The sequence below is a fragment of the Haemaphysalis longicornis genome, unplaced genomic scaffold (assembly GCF_048455015.1).
Source record: "Haemaphysalis longicornis isolate Haplotype H1 unplaced genomic scaffold, Haemaphysalis longicornis Haplotype H1 scaffold_2, whole genome shotgun sequence".
NCBI lineage: Eukaryota > Metazoa > Arthropoda > Arachnida > Ixodida > Ixodidae > Haemaphysalis > Haemaphysalis longicornis.
In genome coordinates this window covers 253,542,502-253,554,631 of record NW_027526295.1, presented here as the reverse complement: position 1 = coordinate 253,554,631, position 12,130 = coordinate 253,542,502, and the positions used below count along the sequence as shown (strand labels likewise).

The following is a 12,130-nucleotide window of genomic DNA, read 5'->3' as shown; positions in this document are numbered from 1 at the left end:
GGGCCGCAAAAAAGAAAAGAAATATGGAAGCAGTCATCAGATACAATGCACGCTCCCTGCTCTCCTCTAACTTCCACACAGAAAAGAAAAAAAAAAAAACAGGCATCCGTAGTTCGTGTGTTCCGTTGGCATTCGCATGGTAACAGCGTCCCTTGCTCTCGGCGTACTTCTGAAGATAGTGAGCCCTCACGCACGCGCGTGGTAAGTTAAGATATGGTAAGTTGTTTCTATTAGGATGTTGTTCCGATAAGCAACCGCTTTTTTCCTTTCCCAACATCTGGAGATAGCAAGCCACAACGCACAGGTTTCCACCACCTAGTTGCTGTGCTGATAAGAGAGTGCCGAGTTTTTATCACGTAGTCTTGCTGGCATAAGCCGCGCTTCTTCCCTCCCTGAAGCATCTGCTCTGCTATAGCTTGTATTCACTGGTGAGGAACGCACACAGGCAACCGTGTGAGTGCGCCGTCACTGGTTACGTTGGACTCCGCGAGATGGCGGTACTTGTCCGAGCTAAGCACAAGATTTGTGTCGGACGTTCCAAACTCTACCCCACCAAAGGCGAAGTAATTTTCATTTTCATTTTATTTCCTTAGAGACCCGAGAGGGATTTAACAAGAGAAACTTATTGATGTTTCCTATGAAGGATGATGAGCAGATAATGGTTGCGATTTCACTGGGAAGGCAGTTCCAGTCTGGTGCTGTACGAGGAAAAAGTAATGCCTCGAGTCCAATGTGAGGGCGATTAATAACATCTCTGTTCACACCACCATTGAGAATCGGGTTGAAACGAAGCAGATGACGCACATCGGTGTTTTTTTTCTTCTTTGGCATGCAGGCGCAGTGGCACAATCCGCACCATGTCCGTGGTGCATTAGCCATGTTTGTGGCAGTTTCTTCCAGTGTTGCCAAGTGAAGAACTGACAGCTAAACTTTTCAATGAATACCACCTATATGCTAAGAAACGGAGGCATGCTCCCTCAAAATGCAAACACAAAGTAAGTTCATTAAAACCACACTTGTGGTTTGTAAAATCGTGCAGCAGCACCTAATGTGGGAAAAAAAAAAGAGGACGAAATAAAGACCGTGCCGGTGTTTTTGAGCGGCATTTGAGTGACGATAAACAAAGAATCATTGGACAGTAGGCTGCTATATGGTTGGATTCGCACGTTTTGTTTATATAGTGCAGTACCACTTATAGTGCGGATTTTCGCAGCTCGCGCGACATACGTTATAGGGACTGGGCGGCCGTTGTACGGCACCACCGTCGCTTCATCGAACAGCGCCGCCCACGGCGAACCGCTCATCAGTGGAATGCCGTTGGCGGTCAGCGCAGCGTAGTTGTGCATGGCTTTCTGTCGTTCTGCTGTCGTGAGGCTTGCAAAGCGTAGATAACCACAAGGACTTTTTTCAGATAGGTAAATCTTGAAAGTAGAGGCGACCTTTACGAGGCATGCCATGTGTGTAATTTACGCCCATACTTAGTAACTACAAATAGAAGACGGCGCTCAATGCGTCAAGCTCGAAGTCAAGCTGGAAGTGCAACTCCGTACCTTCATGCAAATTTTTTCATGCCTGCATGCAGTTTGGCGTATCGAGGACTATACTGCAGCTAAATGCTCCTACAAAACCGGTGTGTGCAGCCGATCCAGGAATGCTGCGGCGCTGGCCTTTGGCAGTTGATGACGAAACAGAGTCGTGCGCAAGCGAAAGACAAAGTTGGGGGGTGCTGGGGGGGAGGGCAAAGGTGCCCGGTCCCTGTAAGTGGTCTACATCCACTGTTACACAGTGGGGATGAGTTGTCAAAATTTCCAGAGGCAAGGACTGGACTCCCGTGTGAATCTCAAACAACGACTCGTTCACACGTGAATGCACTTAGCTTGGCGCTCAACAGAGTTATTCACCGCATCGGCCCACCTGGACTCTGCTGTCCTCAGCTGCCAGGTAGGATCGGCAGAGTCGCTGCAGCAAGTCAAGGGCGAAGCCCTCGTCATTGACCCCAGAGTGGACAGCCACCGATTTCTCCGTGGCCAAGTGTTTCAGTTCCAACCTGCAAAGCACATGCTCCTGTCCTCAACATTGGCACACAGTTGGCAATTGGAACTGCACTGAACAAACTTGCACTGGCATGCAGCAGGCGAGATGAATATCCTCAATTCACACGTGCTTGTTTTATATTCCTAAAACCGTGAAAAGATGTCACTGCCTTCGTACGTCAGCGATGCGTGTTGGGGAAGGGCACACATAATACGCACGAGAGCGAGGCTCTTATGTACATCACACCAGTCAGTTATGCTCAAATTACACGGTTCGGAGGAACAGAAACACTCAAGATTTCAAACTTCTTGCCATGCCCATGGACACCGATTTTCTATTATAGGATACCAAACAACAAGCTAAGCTGTGAAAAACTGAACAGATCCAGTAAAGGACACAATATTGAAAGAACTGACTGACACACTCAGTGGATGTTTACAGTCACAGCAAAAAAACACAGTGCAGTCCTTTCAAGGAATCATTGGAGCTGAGCTTAAAGTATAGAAACAAGCTGGCCTCTATTGGAAGGCTGTGGTCCTGCATATACAGATATACATACCGTCAAGCCTGGTCATATCGAACACACACACACATGCGCACACACACACACCTATAAGTTTGAAATAGGGGATAATTAAATATGAGCAAGATAAGGAATTGGGCGTCATAAAAGCACGTACCATTCGTAAAAAACACTTTACTAATGACATTGCCTTACTTTTGCGCAAAATAGTCCTGTATCTTCTGCTTGAAAAGCCTCGCTTTTCGAGACAGTACGCACTTCTCCACGTTGTATAAAGGGTCGGCGCAGCTGAGGTCGCAATCGTTCACATTTACGAAGAAGCGCCGGATTAGTGCAAGTACAACAATCACTTTGGAGGTTCTGTGCAAAGGATCATTGTTGCTTTCCTTGTTGTGCCCACCTCCATTTGCTCTAGATACAGTCGGCAATGTAATCTTCCACACTCTCCCATGGTCGTGACACCATAATCCACATTCAAAAAATCGCCGACCGTTGATACGGCAACGGAGTCCGGAAATTCCGACAGCTCGCTCCATGCTTCGGCAACGCCGGCGGTGGCTTCGTTGCACTCCTCATGAATTTCAGTCATCAGCGGCATGCACAAGCTGGCAGATTTGAAGCAATTTTGGGCAGTTTCTTTAGTAAAATCTACCCAGAGCCTACCTCAACAAGGTGTTCTCGGGAATCTCATGCCTGACGGGGACGTCCGACTTCTCACCAAGTTCGACTCGATTTACGACTGCCAGCTTCACGAAATCTGGCCGCTTCGCGCTAGCTAGAACCGCTAAATAAGCCTTTATTTAGTGACACCAGTAGCCACCATAGCTGCACTACCACACAAGCCCACAAAGAGTGCGAACAACGCAAACACAACAAACAAACAAAAAGGCATAGCGGGTGGGTCGGGACCATTTTTTGCAAGGGGACGGCTTGCCCTACATGGCGCGATGGTGCAGTCACGATAGGGACAGTGAGGTGAAGGAGGGGAAAGAGCCGCCCGCTGCCCCTGAGCGGCCGGGCTAAACCACTTTGAGGGGTGTTCCGGCAGAATGTCCCATCCGCTCCGAGGGAAAGTCAACTTCCAACTTGGGGGGCAGGGGGGTGGAGGGCACTTTTGCAGCATTTAGCATTCAGTATATCGTTGTCGCTGGTATTTTTGTTCGATTTAAGCATACTTTTTGCTATATAGTCTCATTATTAATGGACCAGGTCCAGTAATTGTCTCATTGTAAATGTACCATGTCCAGAAATAGTTTGATATAAAGGATCATCATCATCATCACTGCAGGGCAAAGGCCTCTCCCATTAATCTCCAATTACCCCGGTCCTGTGCTAACTGCGACCAATTTATCCCCGCAAACTTCTTGATCTCATCTGCCCATCTAACTTTCTGCCGCCCTCTGCCACGCTTGCCTTATCTAGGGATCCACTCTGTATCTTGCCTTCGCATTACATGCCCTGCCCACGTCCATTTCTTCTTCTTAATTTCTACTAATATGTCCTTAACACGCGTTTGATATAAAGGATAATTCGATGTAAATAGGTTCCATATAGCCGGGTTCGACTCTACCACTAGCATCAGCAGCCACAGCTGCTTAGTAACACAGAAAGTGCCCAAAGTGTGAAAACAGGTATCACCATCCCACACACTTCCCGCACTACAATTCTGTGACATCACAGTTCGTGCATGGTGAAAGAGGGTTGGTAAGTCGTGTCTGAGCATTTTTCTCCAAAGAAACAGCACTACTGGCACATGTAAATGTTAAATTAATGTACGTGGAAACTTATCTGAGCACATTTTTTTAAAAGGCACAAATTTCAGCTCTAAGATACTATCAGTCAAGTTCCCTCCCTACAACTGTTGGTCGTAACATTTGTTTCAATTTCAATTTCAGAGAGATATTCGGCATTGTGGTAAAAGTACATTCAAAGGTTTCTGAGGGTGGACAGAAGAGCAATTTCCTATTTCCTGCAATTGTTTTTGTACGATCCGCCTGGCTGTCGGTCACCATGCTGGAGATTGGAACTGATATTTATACGTTCTCCTAGGTGGTAGCACCTTTTCTGTTTGAATGACTTTCACGCAGCGTGACATGCTCCTTTGGGTCACAGAACGATAGAAGGGAAACAAGGGGGAGGAATGCCAGTACTACCTATTGTATTTAAAAAGGTAGAGCACCATTTGTCACACTACAAAAGCCAAGAGCTGCAAAAGGTTCTAGCTGCAACGAGAACAAAAACACATTCAGTTTTTCATGTTCCTTAACTAAGGCATCCAGTAAGGCTCACCTGCCAGGATCGATGGCTCCCAGTTCTCCAAAGCATTCAGCCAGAAGGACATGAACCTTGGAGTCAGCCTCCCGACACCCACTAAGAAGCTGCATTGTGATGCAAGAGAGAAACGAAAGAAAAGAAGCAGGGCTAGTAATTTCTCTCTCGAAGGAATCAGTAAAAGCACAGAATACACCAACAGGTGGCAGATGTACATGTGGCACATGCAAACACCCACATCCCTCTCCTGAATCCACAGACAAGCATGAAAATGGGCACAAAAGGTTTCCTAAGTGAAATTTGTTTAGTGTGCACTGGAATTCCCGCTGCAAGCACGACGCACTCACCTGAACGATTAGTTTGGAGACCAACGGATCCAGTGACTCTCGTGTGAGCAAGTGTTCCGCCAATTCATTCTGAAGGAGCAAGAGATGCAGTTCGGGTTGAATTTTTCACTCTTAAGGGGCACAGCCACTACTTGAACAAACAGCCTCAAGTAACATGTCACTTCAGCAAACTTGCCGGCGTAAAAGGTAAAAAAATGCTGGTTTATCCCCGCCAGGGTTTGCCGTATGAAGCGGATCACGTGCACCCAAGCGTTGTGTAGGGCTTTTTAATATTGTTTCTACAGGGAGTTTGCTGGGAACACGGTGATCTGTTGTAAGAAGCTGGTCATTGTAAAACCGGGGGTCATATAATCGGGGTTCCGCTGTATATGATAGCATCGCAAACCTAAGTGCTTAGCTCGTAGTGAATTGACAGTGCCTCAACTGAGTCTTACCCAATTGTAAATATTTAATCCCCGTGACAAAGACACAGCCCTTGCACGAATGCTATATATACAGTACTTGGCACATCAATGCAGTAATAAAGGTTTGCATTTGTCCAAGGCTGTCAGCAGTCGAGTAATTGTATAATTCTGCCTGTGAGGTCATAGAAACTTACACACGCGACAGTTTAACTGCATTGTTGGTTTGACAGCAATCCACTTTCACTTGCCTCCAGTAAACTGTGCCTAACAGCACCTTTTCTTTAGACGCCTTGAAGTTTCTTGAGAAAAATCTCTTATGATCTCACAAACAAAGGGATAAACGATGACAAAAGCTGGAGTACGTACCTGGTTTGCCGCCAGCACTTTCTTGAGCTTGCTCAAGGCCAGAAAACGGACGTCCAGGTTTTCATGTGCAATTCCGTGCAAGCAGTGTCCCAAGATTCTGCTCAGGCTTTTCTCCCTGCACGCAAGGCAGAACAAAACACTTTAATAGACACTGAAGAAGAGAACAAGAAAGATCATTTAACACTCCCTTTTCCTCGTAAGCTAAAGTTTCCCAAAGATAACTCTCTTTGCATGACAACAAATGTTTTTTTGCTACACCCCAAAATTTGTCTAAGTGCAGTGGCATCACATGCCCTTGCATTCCAGTCATTTCAGAGTAGTTTACCATGCTCCTTTGACTTCAATAGCGTTTCAACCCAACGACTTTGAAAAACATTGCGTAGCAGCTCAGTAGTGGCATTAGAGAAGAGTGACATTTGGTTTAAAGGCCTTTCAAATGCCCATGTGGCACAGGTATTACATTTTTAACAATGCTGCCGAATTCTGGCCCATGCCACACAAGCACAGAGTTTAACAGCATGTACAAGAGCGCTGCGAAATATACACTAAAAACAATAAGAGGTTGTTTAGGCAGGGGTGAGACAGCTGAATCAGATTTGGGAGCAGTTTATGGAGCAGCGAAATCTCGATTTTGGAGCAGAAGAGTCTTGATTTGGAGCAGTTAATGACATTAAATACGTCATTTTGGGAGACTAAAAAATCAAATTTTTGGCAACTCGGGGGGAAAAGTGCACTTTTTAAATGATTTTGGACGTACATAACACTGAAACAGCCTTTGAAAAAAGTTTTTTTTCTATTAGGGTATCACAATGTACTAACTGCACTACCTTTTTACAAGCCATGTTTACATTCTTAAGCTTAGATAGTGTGGAGTGCCATTTAAAATGTCGAAATGAGAAACTAAGCAACCATAAGGCATTTTTAGTGTCATGCGAATGCCGAAATTATAATTTTTGTATCAGAAGACTCAGCATTATGCACAAGTGTAGAGCCACGGAAAAAGTTGCGCAAAGCGAGGTGAGTCGTCGCACCCCACGAGCTTTCCCACTTCAATCCCCAAGGTGCACGTTCACTACGATCGTAATTTGAGTACCGTTGGTATGTTTAGCCACCTGTCTTTTGGCATTAAATTTCACTTCAGATAGATTAACCTGTTTCTAGCATGCAATAATAAATAGCCCGTCACGCTATCGTACACTGCTTGAACATTTTGCAGCAATGTAGCCTGCGCCGCCCCTTCTGCAGTGTCGACTGTACCATTCCCGCCGCTCGCAAGGTTGCTTTCAAAGAAAGCAATAACTCAGCATTTTATAACATCGCAATCAGTCCTAAATTTCACTTCAAGCACGCACCGCACCTCACACTCAATGCCGTAACACGGCAAATTCGCAGGCACCACGTTGTTTTTGACGAACACAGTCTTTCGAGTCGCACAACTTCCCCCAACAGATCATACGAAAAAATGTAAACCTAGCCTCCCCCATAACGAAAAAAGCACGCTAAATCTGCAAAGAGCGCTCTGCCTGAACTAGAGTGAACTAGCCTGAACCACGAGCAAGTGCTTCACTCAGCAGCCATGTTTCCCAATCTTCACCACACCAAAATGGCGGCGCCCAGTAATTTCGTTCCGGAGATACAGCGCTCCGAAAATTGCCGTTTTTTCATCACCTTGAACAAGCAGTTTACCGTCTCAGTAAACATTAGTGTTTTTTCTACAAAACTTTGCATTGATTTTCGATGGGAAAACTTTAAAAACGCACAGAATATAACATGTGCAACCCGATATTGTGACTTTTGGAAAAGCTGTTTCGGGGGACAATTTTATGCGGGCTTTGTATTGAATGATCAATCAGTTAAACCTTTACAAACAGCATCACTTTGAGGGTGCAGGAAAATTATGCCGTCAGTAAGCCTTTTTCCCCACTAAATACTGCCACGGGAGCCAAAAATCCTCGACTCTCAGACTGTTTTGGAGCAGTTTGGCACAATTTTTGCAATTTTCAAGCTTTTGGAGCAGCCTGGCGCAGGAAAACAAATTTGTATCAAAACTGCGCGATATGCGCAGCTGTCTCACCCCTGTTTAGGAAAATATTATTTCTGACTGTGAATAGAAAGAAATAGGGCGCAATACTAGAAATATCTGCCAAATCTGTAACAAGGATTTTACACTTGGCTCTCTGGTGTCGCCACAGCTTCTTGAACGTGCTTCAGTTCTGGAAGCTCCGAGATGAAATGGAGGTCATGAAAGAAGCTGGCATAGTGTTCCCTGGAAAAGACAGAGAAATACAGGCACACAAAAGGGAAAAATCAAAGCACCCATTGCTTACAGAAGGACAGTTAAAACGTGAAGCTTTCTCCCATGCAAACTGAGTCAAAGCCAAAGTTCAAAATTCATTCTCCCAAAGTCCAAGGCCAAAGTCCACTTCAAATCTGGCTTTGGACTTTGTGAGAGTAGATTTTGAACGTTCAACTGATTCACTTCAACTCAGCCAAAGTCCAACCCTGCTTAGAGAATGTATTTCATTATCATCACCGCCTTCCTGTGTTTAAAGTTGGCTTTTCTCAGTGTATTTCATGATCACCATCACTTTCCTGTAGTGTGCTTAAAGTTGGCGTCCAAGCAGTGTCGGAAACATATTTCATCATCATCATCATCCTTTCCCTTAGGCATGTTTACAGTTGGTCTTTCTGCAGTGCATTTCATCATTGTCATCCCTTTCCTGGACCATGGTGTGCAAAGCCCTTCCTCCATTCCTTCCTTGTGGTTAACGTCCCACCCCAATATGCAATGATAGAAGCACCATGACTAGAGCCCCTCGCTTTCCGCAATTCCGCGAAAAATCGCGGAATTAAAGTGTTTTCACGGAATTAAAAAAAAAAAAAAAAAACGTTCAAAGTGTGGCGCTACGTCCCCAGAACGATATATTCGGTGAAATATGGCGGAAGAGTAATAGCAAAATGGTTTCTATTGTTTGAGACGTTTTTACTGTTGAAAATTTAAATTTGCATCTGCGTATTCCTACCTTATCAAATATTAAAAGTGGCTAGGTGGCACAGCCTCCACCCAAATCAAGGGGCTTAGCCATAGCCACAGAAAGAGAACATTGCACACGACAAGGCACGTCAGATTGCAAACAAATGAAGGGTGCAATGAGTAAAGCGGCTAGCAAGGCACTAGTATACTTAGAGAACTCTGACACTTGGAAGTTCTTCAAGAGTGTGAGGTGCTTGGATCCCCAGCAAGCTGGGTGTCTCTCAGAGAAGAGATCAGAGTTTGGGGCTGTTCGTCCTAGCTGCTGAATGGCAAGTGTACCTGAAGTCTGCCCAAGACCTCAAGTCTAGTGGCAGGGACTTGGCACAATTTCTTTCTAAACAAGAAAAGCCAGGGGAAGATTTTGATGTCCTGGCTTTCTGGGCTGGGATGAAACACCTGACACCAACACTTTCTTCCATTGCCCTTTAAATACTTGTCGGTCATTCAGTCGCTATGGTGACATCGTGCCTCACAAGCGCCATTCTCTTGGTGAAGAAAGCACAAAGCATCACCAGACTCACAACAGCTTCCTTCAGTTGTAAATAAAATCTAGCATGTTAGGAGTCCGAAGTGTCTAATAAATAAACTGTTGCATGCACCTTATGCCGTTTCAATGTTGTAGCGGAATTTTGCAGATTCCCCTATCTAGAATCGCAGAATTTGACATGTTCCACCGCAAAAAGGAAGGGGCTCTAACCATGACCTGCCTTGGCAAGGCAATCTGGGAACGTGGCTTTGGTGGGAAACTTAAATCAATGAAAACTAAACACACACTAGCTGTGACACTCCTCCTTAATGAAGTTGGCTTCTGAGTACCCCGTAGGTCGCCAAAGATTTCATTTGCCAACGTAATGGCCAGGCAAATCCCCAAAGGGAGGGTAGCGAGGACCCACCTGTTGTCCACGAAGAGAAAGGTGAATATGCTCTTTGCCCCTTCGGGGTCCAGCTTGAGCAGTGGCAGCAGCGTGGCAGTGATCTGGCTCAGCATCGGCCCCGTAGATGCTGGCTCCAGGCTGAAACCCAAGGGGTTAGCATCAGTCCTCCCGGCGGCTACCCATTTCGACTTGTGGGGTTTAAAGGGACACTTAAGGCCGAATGAAATTTTGTTTCAACTGAAAAAGCATACGTTTCGTAGCTCTCTAGACTTTCGTTCGACGAGAAACAACGCGTTATTTGCTGATAAATCGGTAAACAAAGCTGGCCTTTCTCTCACCTCTTCCCTTTCATTTTTTTGTGACGTAGCCATTGAGTCACAAATTAGGAGCGAAGCCCCAGTGCGGTCTAGAGCGTAAACGCTGGCATTGGTAGCTTTTACCTCTTCAAGCCATCGCTGACAACAGCAACGTTTCTCTGGCCAAGGAGGATCGCTCGGACTTTTATCATTTTTCACCGACGGAATAAGAAACGCGTTTCGATGCTAGAGTGACCAGTGTGCCCCCTACTCCGGCGTCCCAGACTCCATCGAGCCAGCTGCGAGCAATGGAGGGCTGCAGCAAAGCCGCTTTTGAAGCAACAAGCACCATATTGAATACCAAGCGCAGTATCCCGGCTTGTGGCTGGCACGGTTCAGGATGGCGCCTTCACTTCACCTTGTCTGGCGATCACAGCCCTCTCATATTTTCCCTCTGGCGGCACGAAACCTAGCATGAAATAAACACTCTTCCCGGCAGCCGTGTCCAGTAGTCGTCGTTGCCTCGTGCACTCCACCTGGCTCAAACATAACAAGGGCAGAGCAACGCACACTTTACGGAATATCAACGGTGGCTCGAGACGAACGAACAGATCGGTCAGCCAAACACTTGCAGTACCCTAAGTTCATTTCACGGGCGATTACCGTATTTACTCACGTAATGAACCCTCCCGCCACTTTTCTTGTTAAGAATTTACTTTTTTGTCACTTTGAATTAAAAGATGCAGCGGGAATATGTTTTTATCTCAGCATGGTTGCCGCTGCCGTAGGCGATCGCGGTGATTTGATATCGCGCTACAGTACGTGCAGAAATGCTAAAAACGCATTCCAACAAAAATAAATCTCCACAGTAGCCGGAGACGTAAGCGCGAATGCCATGGCTTGCAACTTAAAAACTGCGCGCTTGCGTGCGCCACCTGTTGAATGCGAAACAAACCTTGCACCATAAAAACGTTGCGGTGTGCGAACAAAGCACGAAACATACTCCGCACTCCTTCCCTACTCTTTGCTGTTAGGCTGGTTTTACTGGCGTGCGAATAAAGCACTAAACGTACTCTACACTCCAGGACCACGTACTTGTGGACAAATGTGCTCCATACGCTGGTGTTGATAGATGGGAACTCCCCATGAGTCAGCCGCAGTGCCAGCTTCAGCGTGGCCATCAGCTTCATGCGCAGCGCCGTCACGTGGCGCTGGCCCATGAGTCGAAGAATGCGCTCCAGGCTTCTGAGCGCCTGTGTAAGACACATAAAACAGGGGGGGGGATTCTTGTGCACACGGCATGAGAAGATCGCGAACGTTAAAAAGAAAGAAAGAAAGAAAGAAAGAAACTAGCGGGCCACTTCACAGGTCGGGTTTTTAAGTGTTTCCTGTTGCAATGGAGCAGCAATCAACAGGAATAGCTTGCAACAGGCATCCAGGCGACACAAAACCAGGATGTTCCATCATTTATTTTTACTCCGTTACGAAAGAGGCGAGATGACAAACTGGTCGATGTTCACACGGTGCACGCTGCACTAGGCATGGTGCATTACCGTATTTACTCGCATAATCCTCGCACTTTTTTTTCGGAAAAGTCAATGCAAAGTTAGGAGTGCGATAATTATGCGGGAAAAAAAAAAATCCGGTGCACAGTGTTGCCAATTGGCCTCATGCCAATCCCGCTAAATGTAGCGGTCATTTTTTGTATATGTAAGCTCAGTGTTGCCAACAGCAGCTATTTCTTTTTATTTTATTATTTACAACGTAAACAGTCTCCCGTCGATCAGCATTCATGAAATTGCCGCCTTTGCTTCCTGGCGCACGCCTTATCTCGTCGTCGTATGTGCGTGCCCTACTCCAGTAACGCACGCTGAAGTCGGTGACGCCGAAGTGCCTGCCAGCGGCACGGTTGCCGTGTTCGATCACGTACTCTTTCGCTTTCAATTTGAAAGCGGCAGTGTAGCTGGCGTTCCTCCCCAT

At 46.1% G+C, this 12,130-nt stretch overlaps 1 protein-coding gene across 1 annotated transcript in view; it reads right to left on the bottom strand.

The window, feature by feature from the left end:
• The window catches only part of Mei-41 (ATR serine/threonine kinase meiotic 41), an 88,755-nt gene that overhangs the window by 34,800 nt on the left and 41,825 nt on the right, over positions 1 to 12,130 (bottom strand). The window contains exons 26-32 of the mRNA XM_077700197.1: positions 11,246 to 11,403; positions 9,873 to 9,992; positions 8,113 to 8,211; positions 5,946 to 6,060; positions 5,176 to 5,244; positions 4,847 to 4,935; positions 1,915 to 2,047 (exon numbers count right to left, since the gene is read on the bottom strand). Coding sequence (XP_077556323.1) covers positions 1,915 to 2,047; positions 4,847 to 4,935; positions 5,176 to 5,244; positions 5,946 to 6,060; positions 8,113 to 8,211; positions 9,873 to 9,992; positions 11,246 to 11,403 — 783 coding nt within the window. The remainder of the gene's footprint in view (positions 1 to 1,914; positions 2,048 to 4,846; positions 4,936 to 5,175; positions 5,245 to 5,945; positions 6,061 to 8,112; positions 8,212 to 9,872; positions 9,993 to 11,245; positions 11,404 to 12,130) is intronic.